Source organism: Trachinotus anak, unplaced genomic scaffold (assembly GCF_046630095.1).
Source record: "Trachinotus anak isolate AG129_WGS33_773 ecotype Australia unplaced genomic scaffold, CSIRO_AGI_Tana_v1 ptg000025l, whole genome shotgun sequence".
NCBI lineage: Eukaryota > Metazoa > Chordata > Actinopteri > Carangiformes > Carangidae > Trachinotus > Trachinotus anak.
In genome coordinates, this window is record NW_027273876.1 from 3,360,874 (window position 1) to 3,374,189 (window position 13,316).

At 42.3% G+C, this 13,316-nt stretch overlaps 2 protein-coding genes across 2 annotated transcripts in view; both read right to left on the bottom strand.

Annotated features, from left to right (window-relative positions):
• cdk5rap3 (CDK5 regulatory subunit associated protein 3) overlaps nt 1-13,316 on the bottom strand; it is a 288,850-nt gene that overhangs the window by 111,897 nt on the left and 163,637 nt on the right. The window lies entirely within an intron of this gene.
• The window catches only part of LOC139608931 (TANK-binding kinase 1-binding protein 1-like), a 67,711-nt gene that overhangs the window by 15,645 nt on the left and 38,750 nt on the right, over nt 1-13,316 (bottom strand). The window contains exons 5-8 of the mRNA XM_071463080.1: nt 10,618-10,722; nt 7,056-7,203; nt 4,768-4,970; nt 2,820-2,881 (exon numbers count right to left, since the gene is read on the bottom strand). Coding sequence (XP_071319181.1) covers nt 2,820-2,881; nt 4,768-4,970; nt 7,056-7,203; nt 10,618-10,722 — 518 coding nt within the window. The remainder of the gene's footprint in view (nt 1-2,819; nt 2,882-4,767; nt 4,971-7,055; nt 7,204-10,617; nt 10,723-13,316) is intronic.

The window sequence follows — 13,316 nt, forward strand, 5'->3', positions numbered from 1 at the left end:
TGTATATATGTGTGTGTGTGTGTATGTGTGTATATATATATGTGTGTGTGTGTGTGTGTGTGTGTGCGCGTGTGCGTGTGTGTGTGCGTGGGAGATGGAGAGTGGGCTGAAATCTGACCTCTGATCTGATCAGACGTTTCAAAGAAAGAGCCGTCACCGCAGCTGCCTGTGAGATCTGAGCTCCTCTTTGCTGCTGAACACAGAGCAATAATAAATGTTCCTTTTTTTTAATTTTTATAAACCTGCCGGAGCTCAGTCACGCACATGAAGGACACGGCCCCTGGACAAACGAACACTAGAGGAGAGTGCTACAGGAATGAGTCCTAATGCCCAGAAATGAATTAGCATGTTAGCACTTCCAGTTCCCTCATCCTGAAATCTCTGGGTTTGTTGTTGGGTTTTTGATTTTTTTAAGACAAGCTCAAGACATTCTCACGTTTTATTCTAGAACATAAACCACGTCATAAATAAATAAATAAATACTCCAGTCATGATTTCTTTAAGCTTCAACGAGAGAAAAAGGCTGGTTGCTAACAAGTGGTTAAATGAGACGACAGAAGTTGTCGGGGACGTTAAACATCATCACACACATGAAAGCCGATCTACTCACCAGTTCACCTTTACAGCCTCACTGTGCTTATACTCAAACTGTGACTAACTATATAAGAGGAAAGGCTTTTGTAGAAGAGCTCAGAGCTAAATCAAACTACAAGTTGAAGTTTAGTGGTGGTGACGGTGAAGTCGAGTGACGGTGGGGGTAGTTGGTTTATAGCCTAACGAGCTTTTTTACTGCTGCTGATTGTGTTTAGGCTTCAAACATCACAAAGTGATGTTGATTAGTGAAGATGATCCTGCTGAACAAAACCTGTCAGGATCAGAAATCCCATTAGCTTTTTGTCGAGGGTGATGCTAACGTCCAGGTGTACGAAAATCCGTATCCCTGCAGCACGTGCTGGTCAGCAAGCTGTGGCGTTGGTGAATATTCTCGTAAACATCACATCCATGACGCTTAAAAGAAATGTAGATTGATGGTGGGGTCTCCAGCCTCGCGTAGGATGTGTTTAACGACCATGAGACCACGGCTGTGGGGGCTTTTCACACTCTGTCACACTCTGCTTCTGCTACGTGCACAAAGCCTTTTCAGCCGAACACAGAGAGGTGTCAAACAGTCCAAGCCACAGAGCAGTAAATAGTTTTGCTGCCTTTTTAAACGCAACACGTCTTATCATGTTTTTTAGGGCCAATTATCAAAAACGGCTTCGGCTGCTCAGAAGTCGGGGTTAATTCTAGACATTTTTCTCTCTTGAATTTCCAAGAAGAAATTCCACCTCAACTTCAAATTATCATGTTGTGATTTATTGGAAACGGCTCTCACTTTCTGAAAGGAAGAATTAGTCAGTCGCTCTGTGTACTGGAGTTTAGAGGTGCGTGTGTGTGTGTGTTGGGGGGTGGGCATAGTGCCTGGTGGCTGCCAGCGTCTGCATCAGTGTGGCTTGTGGTTGGTGAGGGGGGCTTGTTTTACGTTGTAGCCTGTACGTTATGAGTGAGGAAAGTGAAAATCCACACGTGTAGTCATGCCAAAATGTGCCAGAATTAGCTGCTCTCACAAAACGTATGAAAAGAGCAGCAAGGAGAGAGGAGGTGAAGAAGTAAAACATCACAGAAGCAAAGAAGTTCAGGGGCGAATGGAAGATGAAATTAAACATGTTGTGCTGCCAGTTGTTGGCTGCCAAAACTGCAAATACGTCAGAGAAGCTTTAAAATTGAGACTGTAATTGAACACCACATTTCCCCCTGCAGACCCTCCACCACGCTTATAAGGTGGTGAGTTCATGTACCCCGAAGCTCATACACAAAGCCTCCATATCAATCTGTGCAGTTTACACTAAATGAACCCAATTACAAGAAAAAGCACCAGGAAAGGTTTTCAGTGGGAGTGAGTGATATTGTTGAGTAAAACCAAAAGGTGACCAAGGTCTGGAAAAAACAGTAGGCTTCCACCACACACTCTGTCAAGACTCTGCCTCTGTGCCGCACTGAATACTTTCTGTTTGCTCCCCATCGAAACACTTGCGGGGTTTCATTGTGTGGGAGTCAGCTGCCCAAGTTGCTGTGGTTTTTTGAACTTCTTCTTTTTTTTTAAACCTGCAACACCTTGTGAGCAAAGTCATGCAGCAGCCCCTGGGGCAATTTCATAAGGGTAAAAAAAAAAAAAAAGAAAGAAAGAAAGAACGAAAGAAAGAAACACAAAATAAGTTACTTTCTTTCTCTCAAAAGCAAGTGAAAGACTTGTTTCCCTTGTTGTAATGAAAGTGAGAGAGAGATGAGTGGAAACGACCGCTTGAATACTCACTACTTCTTTCACTCTGTTGGTTTCTGCTGTGGAGGATGAAAAAGAAATAGACGATCTTGGGCTAAATGCTTTGTAGAGATGTCCAACAAATGCACAGACATGAGGAAATGGACAGGAAGGTGTCCTCCTCCGTGCCTACACTGCCCCCTGCTGCTCACTCTCATCTCTTGCCAAACCTCCCTGAGCAACTGTTTAATCCAGAAACACGGGTGTTACAGTTGAATGCTCACACAGTAAACGCAGCTTTTATGAACTAACAATAATACACCTTTATTAATGCTGCGTTTGAACCCAGTTAGCCAGCGATGGAGAGCTCAACCACTCCCTAATGAGGCCCCTGGAGGTCAGCCTGAGCACATCACAGCAGGAGAGTAAACACACACATTCTCCTTTTGCTCTCATCCTCTCGCTCTCTTTTCCTCCCTCCCTCCCTCCCTCCCCCCAGAGATTGGCTGTGGTCACTTACTGCTCATCTCCCACCTTCTTTATCCACTCCACATCACACTGCTTGCACGGAGAAGTCATTTCCTGCCGAAGTAGAGCATGAAATTAGATTAGCATGCAGGTGCTGGAGGAATATTGGACAAAATCTGACAGCAAGAGCCAGATGAGACATCGTGTTTGAAGGCACCATTGTGAGGAAAAGGCTTGTGAGGTGGGGCTGATTATTATTACTCAATCACTGTGGAGCTGTGTATTTTTACTGCTTTAAGTAAAGCCATTAAAGATGCACTCAGCTTTTAGCAGAGTGTAGCTCTCCTGTTAACTGTCTAATAAGATGCAGGGATGTGACACTGAAGGGTAGAAAATCAGCCCTGGAGTCTGGACAGTTTGTCAGGTCTGGGTAGAGACAGCCAGTCTCTTTCCCCCCCCCCCCCCCCCCCCTCCCCCCACTGCTGTGCTGTAAAGCTCTTTGAATAACACTGTCCTTCCTCTTGGATATGTTTCCTGGCAGCGATGACCATCACAATATTTATGCATTTCTCAGCCCAGAAACCCGAGGAATAAATGTTTGATTATGAACCCCATGATTTATGTCCAAAGCCAGCACTCAGTGCCATTGTATGAAGCAGTGTGCCCTTAATGTGGTGCAGTGGAGGGAAGGTGTGGAGGTCACAAACAAACAATTAATGATTTTTATTTTTATTTTTTTTAACTGGATCAGGATCTTTTCCTGGCTGTAACCCAGTGTTTTATTTACACACATTGTATCCTTGTCAACATCCAAGTCATAATGACAACTTGGAAACTTGGATTTTGCAGAAAGGTTGATGCTTAATAATATCAAAGTGCCTGAAAACCAAACAAGCACAGAGGCTTCGCGTAGCAGAACTGATGCTATTTTCCATTAAAGTTAGAGGGAGCTTCTAATTACCACAGCTGTGACTGTGCTGTGAGTTATTTGTTTTGCAGTGATTTATTCAGGACATCACAATATCAGCGACATTGTTTGCTTGATTGTGGCTTCATACTGAAATCCCTGTGGTGTAACTCGCTAACCAGCTGTTACCAGTTAAATTACCTCTTTCTTTATTTTAGTATTTTCTGGAGCTTGTTGTCTTTTTTACGCGGGAAACTTCTCCAGCTCTAACATTTCATCCCATATGAGATTTACAGTATTGATCATTATGCATCAGTTATTACACCCTCATATTTACTGTTCTGTATCTGCACATGCATCTGTTTCTGTGTGTGTAGACAGATCTACCTCTGAACCTGTACTGTACAGCTTAGATTGCATCAGGTCTCTAATCTTGTATTATATGATGATATATATGTAGCAGTTATGTTCCTAGGAAGCTGGCGAATGTAAATCCAATTCTCCCTTTTTTTTTAGCTCCGTTTTTGGTCTCCACCAGCTCCTGAGGGAAATATCTGGTTCTTTAGCTCCACCATGTTCACCAGCTGGTCTCTAACTGCGCAGGTCTGGACTGTGGGTTTTCAAAGCTTTTCCTCTGAATGGGAAACAGAGAATGTTCCAGACAGATAAATGATGAGCTGAAACTCACTCTAAAGTTCGAGGGAAGGTGCAGAATCAAGTGATAATTCTCTGTTTGTTGTTGTTTTCATATTGTATTTCGATATGAATATAGATTATATTATTGTTAAGTTGGCGTACGTGTATATTGTAGAGGTAAATGATTTAGTAAACTGTGGCACTGAATGTTCAAAAACGTTGGCTTTGAAGTTAATGTGGTTTTGCAAAATCGCCCAATATGAGTTTTTACTCTCTGGAGATGAATTTGACATTTTCGTTCATCACAAATCAATTTAGGATGATTCAGGGAATGCATCACAATAAAGCACTGTGGGTGGTTGCTCTTGCTTAGTCCTTGACATCACTGAAATTGTCCTGACGCTGTAAACTCCACCCATGTGGCACCTTGAGCAGACAAAAACAAACCGACACTGACCCTCTCCCTCTGGCTGTTCTGCAGCTGTCTCATCTCCTCCTTCAGTCTCTCGACCTCGGCCTTCAGCTCCTCTTCCCGCTGACACGCCCCCTGGGCCTCATGCCGCGCCCCCTCCAGCTCGGCCTCCAGCCGCTGCAGCTTCAGGTCGGACAGGGCGTCCAGGCTGCGGGAGCTCTGTAGGGTCAGGGCAGGGCAGTCCAGCACTGGGCGGAGGAAAGAGAAGAGTCCGGGGAGAAAAATGAAGATACAGAATACAAAAGACAAGGCCACGTTTTCATCCCTTTTCCCTTGTGTTCTGCCATCGATTGTTGTACAACACGTGAGTATGAAAGAGCGAAAGAGCTGACTTCTTCCAAGGGCAGCATCTTTCAGTGTGTACCTGGGTGATGTGATCTGCGTGGGCATGTTAGTGATTCAGCTCCGCTCACACAGACTCAGTCCTTGAGCCAGAAGACAATGTAACAGCGCAGCAGTATCATCTTTTATATATCCCAGCTCCTCCTGCCTCCTCACAGATACACACATACTGTACGCAGTCTGCACTACAAGACATTTTCTCACATATACCCTCATTCATACCCACACACACACACACACACACACACACACACACACACACACACACACAGCCATTACTACCTTGCAAACTCTGACTCCTCATGCACAAATTAAGGAACAAAAAAAAAAAAAAAAAAAAAAAGCTTATATGCTCTTTAAAAAAAAAAAAATTCAACAGTTTGATGCCTCTGCAGGGTACGGCATCAGTACAGGCATCTGTTGAGGTGGCAGAGTCACATTTCTTCCAATGTTTCCGTCAGCCGCCCACATAGTCGAAGAGAGAAAAAGTTTAGCATCTGCTGGCTCGAGAGCAGCTATGGCTGAGCACAGTCTCTTCTACAGCAGTGGTGGACCGAAAATTTTACCTTGAAGTCAGAGCTGCAGTCTGAACATGAGGGAACCTGCTGAGCTTGCGCAACGGTTTGGCTTCAAAATCCCAAATCCTCATTACACATACTTTTAGAGTGAAAGCAGCGCAGCGACCTGCATTGTATGTTTCATACTTTTCTGATGCAGGAATTAATTTGCATTGTAATAAGTCAAATTATCTCACAGGCTTTCGAGCATTTGGTAAAACAGACCCGTCACAATGGACATCACTCAGCAGTGCAGATGGAGCAGCAACAGGCTGAATAATGCAGAGAAATCCTCAAATTTTCAGAACCAGTCACTGAACTCAAAATGTTTCTGAAGCCAGAACGACTGAGTTTCAATCACGAGCGCCCGCGTGGATCACAGGTCCCTCTCTTCCCGCGACTGTGACGAGGGGAGTTGGAACAAACCGTCCAGGCTGGTTTTCTCTAACAGGCCGAGGATTAACCTGACCTCAATTAAAATGCTTTCCGGGCAGATTGTTGGATGTGATTAAAGGTTGAGTAATCGAGAGGAGATGAGCAGTGATGATCAGCGATAACAGGTGTCTGGGCTTTTTCGTTTTGAAACAAACTTGCAGTTGATACAGAAATGTCTAATCTTGCTGTTGACATACTGCATTTCGGATGAATATCAGAGTTAATTACATAAACCAAAATACTGGCCCGGGCAGCCCTCTCAAATCTGTATTTCTGTGTAAGACCAGATGTAAAGTAAAAACAGGACGGTATAAAAAGAAATAAGTAAATAAATAAGACGGATTTAAAGAGTGACATAGAATATGACAGATTAAAGACTTGTGAGACTAAAACTTCTTGTGGCTTTATTGTGCAAAATGTGTGAAAGAAAAGGAAATGACAAATGACAAATTCTTGATTTAACAGAATCTGGAGCAGAGCTAAAGTTTTGTTCCAGATATGTGCTGCAAACTGTGAGGCCTTAATGGTTAATTATGTAGCAGCGGATCAGTCATGTATTTTGGCCCTAAACTAACCAACATTAATTCTTTGGCACACAGGAACAGGTAAACATGGATAAATCTCCATCCTGTTGACACAGCCTGTTAATCCGTTTTAGTCCCTTGAATTCTGTGTAATCTTTGTAATTGTCTTAATGTGGATGAATCCGTGGCTACAACAAGATTTCTGTCCTGGTTTGTAGAGATTGAAGCTGCTCACTGACTTTCGTTATTTCAGTTTTACCTTAGTTTACCCGGAGACATTTTTTGCACGTCCAGTCATTGCACCAGTGTTTGTATGGGACCGTAGTCATCTGGTGATATTGTAATATGTATAAATCTGCGTGTCGTCTCAATAATTAAACAGTTGCATGCTAAGTGAGCGTCGAAAGTCACTTACTGTGTGCGTCCGGGCCGGCGTGCAGCTGCAGGTACTGCATGTCTTTGCTGTGCAGCTGCATGTTGAGTTTCTGCAGGGAGCTGTCTCTCTGCCTCAGAGCTGACTCCAGGTTCAGGATACGCTCGACATGCTTCTCCACCAGGCTGGTCTGTAACCACACACATTTTTAATGCCTGATGTGAAACCACCAGTTACATTGCAAGTACAGATAAGTCGCAGCCTTCAGTTATTGACAGAGGTTTTGTGCATTCCTTGGCATTTATGCCCTGCACCTCTGCAGTGCAGGGCATAAATGTCAGTTACAGCTGTGATAGAACAAAACTTTGCCTCTTTGTTAATTGCTGAAAGCCAGATGTTCAAGAGAAAAAAAAATATTTGTTTTGTTTTAAATTTTTTTTTCTTTGCTTGTTAAGAATGCAGAAATTTAAGAGGAACTCAGAGAGTGCAGACCTCTGCTAAGGTCACTGTCAAACAATATACACCAGACTTCAGAGAAAAAAATTCAAATTTATTGTAAATGATCTGGATCTGCTTCAAAATTGAAGTGGTCCTTCTCTGGCCCACGCCCCATCCCTCCCCCAAGTTCAGTGCAAATCAGTTCAGTATTTTTTGTATAATCCTGCTGACAAATCACAAATGTGGGTGAAAACATAACCTCGTTGGTGGAGGTAAAAAATCAGATAAAACGGAAATGGAGCAACATCCACACACACAAACACAATGATATATATAGAAATATCACACAGACTTCTGGCCAGTAGGTAGATGGAGCCGTATTAACAATCACAGCCACAGCTTTGGGTGACACTGACACTCAGGTCCGTCCTCGGCAGGTGGCAGTTCCAACAACGTTGGCGCACCTCATCCCTTAATCACCCTGACCACACAAAACTGCTGAGGCTGCTCGGCATGAGCTGCTCGGTAGACTTCACTCTCATATGAGATGGTTTATTATCACAGAGGGGATCTGGGGGAGAGCAGCCAGCCAGTCTGTTCAGTTGGAAGCCTCTTCCTGGTCTGGATCCACTTTGATTTGTAACCAGTTACTGTAACGGTCACAAAATAAGATTCTCACAGTTTGAAATCAACCAATAAAATGACTTTCAAAATAAAGCTGATTGTCAAATTCTGTCCGGAACTGTTGAACTGTTTTCTGTTTAGTTTGACCCTCTAAGTGCACGTACCTCATGTAAATATCATGGAGTGATAAACATGAACACAAGGAACCTGAGGAAGTATATCTTATACCGTCTTTGCATGAGGAAGTTCTGGGATTCCAGATGTTTCTACCAAGTATAGAATCATAACCACCTTGTGAAAGTATTATCATGTGTCAGTATCATCAACTTTTGTTTGTCAGAGTTTATTTTCTACTTTTATCCAAAACGCAATGGAAAAACCCCGTTAGCTTTTTGTCGAGGGAACCCTGGCTAAAATCTGGGTTAGCCTACAAAAAAACGTCATCCCTGCGTCACTTTATTAGAGTGCCCCAACTGAGAGCCGTGGTCTCTCGTGTCTGATTGACTCTGCCTCATCTGAGAAACTCCATCTTCATTGTCTCCTGCAGGATTTCTGCGTCACAAAAGCCAAAAGCTAATTTTTAGTGGAAAACTTGCAGAAAAATAAAACATTGAGCAAAAAACAAAGATTTTTTTCAGGCATTATCTACAGTTTGTACCCTCACATGTATAATAACGTGCGTGTGGTTTTGCATCAAAGAAGAAATTTCACTGACCGAATGTGAAACGACTCCTCTCTGTGACGGACTCTTCGCTCAGAGTGAGGCATAATGAAAACAGTTTTCTCAGGGCAGTAACTTCGAAATGACTTCAAAGTGATGCAGTCACTGTTTTCTTGCTTTTACTTTCAGGTTGACAAATGTGAAAGTAAGATCAGCAGAGACGGAGGAATGCAAATATAGTTTTAAGACACATTTACATTCATGCAGACGACTATCACTCCTTTAATAGTGCATGGTGGACCTATCGTTTTAACCTGCAGCAGTATGAGCTATTGAACAGTGTTGCACAGACTGATGGTTTTACGGCATGAACTATTACAGAAGACGTTTTACAACTGTTTTTATAGGCTGAGTAGTTCCTCTCATAACAAATAAACTGAGCTTTGTGTGTAAAAATTCTGGAGTGCTCCTTTAAATGCAGAGCATGTGTTCAGCTCCTGAATCCCCACCAGCTTCAGCACCTTTGACCGGCCTGCGAGGGGAGGAGTTCGCTCTTCAGAGGACAAACACAATGTCAGAAAAACAGGTGGAGATGTAATTAGCTTTCGCTGCTTCTGTGCCATAACAAGGGCATAAGCGTTGTGTGTGTGTGAGACACATATTAACTGAAAGTGTGCTATAAACTGAGAACTGTGTAGAATCATTAATGTGATGGATGTTGATGGATATGAACTATGTGAACACATAGGTGACTGTTGAACATCACAGTTCTGTCTTGTTTAAGTCTAAGAGCATAGTTTGAAATACATTTAACAAACAGGAAGGGTCTTAAAAAACATTCTACTGTGTTGCATTATGGGAAATGGAGGATATAACATTTTTTTTAGCTTTGTCTTTCTCTTTAATCCCCTTGTCTTTTGTTTTCTTGACTTTTTGTGCTTAGTTTAGGAATTGAGGAGAAAGAGAGAGATGGTGAATGACAGATTCAAATCAGGGATGTTGTAGGTCCATGGTCGATGCTTTAACCCTTTAAACTCCTAACTTTAAGGAAGAGCAGTGCTACACCTCTTTACTCTGCTGCTGTAACAGCCTCCACTCTTCTGGATTCACCCATTTTGGCCAATTTTCAGAACCTGGCTTCAGGGGTTTGTTCCCATTTAGCCACAGTAGCATCAGTGGTGTTGGGTGAGTCTTGCCCACAGTCAGTGTTCCAGTTCATCCATGTTGATCTGTGCTGGGCCACTCAAATTCTCCAACATTTAAAGGTCCCATATTTTACACTTTCCCGTGTTTTATTTTAAGTGTTGATATCCATAAGAAGATGTATTTGTGGTTTTAAGAACCAAAAACTATGTCAATGTTTACATCTCTTCTCTCAGGCTTCTCTCTGGAGCTCTAGTAACAACAGGTCAGTCAGCCAATCAGAAGAGAGACTCCGAGGCTCTGACTGTTTTCTGAGTGAGTGATTCAGGTAAACACTCTAGAACTGAGACCTGCTTTATAATCAAAAAATACATGGAAATCTCACTTTATAATAATATGGGACCTATAACTGGAAAAACCTGTTTCTTTATGGAGCTGTGCATAGGACTGTTGTTGTGTTGAAATAATAAACCAGCTCCACCAAAGTGTTGCTACAAATTTTGAATATTGTGTAGAATATCCCTGCGTGATTCCAAATCTTCACAGGGGCGTCCACATACTTTTGTCCATATCGTGTATTTGGTGAATTAACTAAAGCATCTAATTTATATTCATCCCTCATCATCAGAGTGTGAAACTGTAAGAATTCATTAATGGGCCATATGACTCCTGCATAAAGCGCCTGTAAAAAAAAAAATTACAAATGCACAGCACAATGAACTGAGTAATGTGTCTGACCATCTTGTCGAGATCCCTCTGGAGGTTGCTCTTCTCCATGTGAATCTTCTCATAGGCCTGGATCACATCTTCCAGCTGCTCCTCCCTCTCCTTTCTCTTCTGGAGCTGAAAGCCGAGACACAGAGACAGAGAAGCTGAGACTGACGAAAAAGCTTGACATACATTTCTTTTTTTTTTTTTTCCCTCCATTCTTTGTCACTTTTAAAACTTCCTCACAAAGATGGAGTTGAAAAAATAAAAAAGCACACCAAAAACTTCCATTGCCAGAGTCATCAAACGTGGCTCTTAAGAAGCGGTTGTGTAACCAAGCAAATTTAGGACACTGAGATCCTGACACGTCAGCATGAACAGCAACGCCTCCCTCATCTCGACAAATGGATAAATTATGAGTCCAACAATGAAATATAAAAAAAGCAACTTTCTTGATGTCCCGCTGATCTATTCTCCTCACACTGTGGCATAATGAGGGGGTGAATATCACCGGACGCCATAATCACACACCATCTGACACATCTGAGGGCAGTGACGTGCACCACATTGAGTGAAATGAAGAGATTTTCAAAGCAGGGGTGAGATTTTTTATTATTATTATTATTATTTTATGGAAGAATATGGTCACTTTAGACAGCACAGACAGTGAGAGTGGGAGCAGCAGCGAGGGAGCACTGAGGCCTGTTCAGTGTATCTGTTGTAACATATGCTGTAAGAAACTGGCACCAAGGTGAGGACGGCTTGTCAGCAGCATCGTGACTGAGGAGAGCAGGATACACACACACACACACACACACACACACACAATCCCTAAATCCTACAGACGTTCTCATTATCACCTTTTAAATTTTCACTTTAGTCCTGGTGCTGGTTTATTGTGTCAGATGGCTCTTAGGTTCAGAGCTGTCTGTTTTTGTTTGAGTGTATTTTTAGTTGAATTGGTCTTCTATAAACAACACTTGATATGATGGCAGTGTGGAACGTGTTTTTTATGCTTCCTCTGAACGGTAATGAATTCAGGGAGTGCCAGGAAGCTCATTACAATTGGACAATTTAAAGGATAATTTTGGTTTATTAAAACTAAGCTCTCAGGTCACATGGCAGGAACCAAACCTTGTTCAGGTTTTAGCCACATTTCTATAAATTCACATTTCCATCCACAAATACTATGTGAATATCAGGAGCTGTTCTATTGAGATAAAGTGATAAACCTTTGCAGGAGAAGTGGGTGTAGCAATGTGTAGTTTTCCACTGGAGTACCTGGTTTACTACCAGATTTGATGTGCAGTAATTTGATTAAACAATCAATTTAGGAATTTCACAAGATCTCAAGGATGCTCAGGGATGCTCCTCAAGACATGACCTTAAGATCAAGGTCTTTATGTCAGATGATATTGTATTAAAGTGGCATATATTCTATTTTTCTGTTTTTCTGCCTGAAACGTCTGTGTGCTGTATGAATAAACATTTAGGTGAAGTTATTTCCTACTCCTGATTTTTGATTGTTGCTTGTTAGGATGTAGCACTCTGTACTCTCTGGATATTGGGGCTAAATACATATTTCCAAACAAAATTTACCCACATCATGCTTGGTTGGTGGCCTTGGTTGTTGTGCGAGTTAGACAGGATGTGAGCAGCAGCTGCACATGTGCAGTTTTATCTGTATTTTATATGAAAACTGATATTTTTTTGTTACCTTTAAAATTCCTCTGATGTCTTTGCTGAGAGAAAATATGTCACTTTTCTCTTCTTGATAACTGCAAGTCACCTTTTTATAGGAACAGGAAGTGTGTGTGTGTGTGTGTGTGTGTGTGTGTGTGCGCGTGTGTGTGTGTGTGTGTGTGTAACTGGGGGCAAGAAGGGGTCCTGTCCCAGTAGAGCATGCTCAGTGAGCCGTGGCACATTTCATCACTCTGAATGCCCGGTGTCAGAGCCGTGTGACCTTGTGTGTCCCGCGCTAATCGTTTCTGCTGCTCCCATGAACCATTTCCTTCCTCTTTCTTGCTCTCGAGTGCTCTTCACCGCTGCCTTCCTGTGTCAGTTGTTTCTCATTTCTTTTTCCTTCGCTCTCTTTTTCACACAGTCACAGAAACAGTGGAGTCGGTAGTGAGGGAAACGAGCAGTCCCAGCGCATTATGGGCGCTACCATTCTCCTCACTCACTCCAGTCCATTTTTAGAAGGGAGTAACGCTCAACCATAGAGAAGTAGAATAACTCCTTCTGAAATACAGTGCACACATCTTGTTTTATATTTAAATCATGCTGTATATGTGTTTAAAGTTCCTCTTCAGACATCTTTTAAATTCTGTAAAAAATACTCTATGACTAATATTTTGTTTAACATAGATTTTTCACATAAAAGGTGAAAAAAGGAAGCACATCTTTCTTTTCCTCATTGTGAAACCTGGATCAGGCTTTGGGCCCCGCCCACCACCTGATTCCTCCAGGTGTCCAGGTGAATGAGCAGAGAGTATCAAAAAGGTTATAGGAGGAAACATCAGCCACATGTTTGAGCCTCATTCAGTCAGTTTTGTGGAGTTTATTGTGACCAAATTCAGAGACTAGAAGATGTATTAGAACGGTTAGCGTTGTTAATTGTTTATGTTGTTTATTAGCTTGTAACTGGCAGTGGCTGACACAGTGTTAGTGGTTGTGCTAATGCAAACTCTGGCTCTCTGTACTGACAAGGTTTGGTAGACAGATGAAAG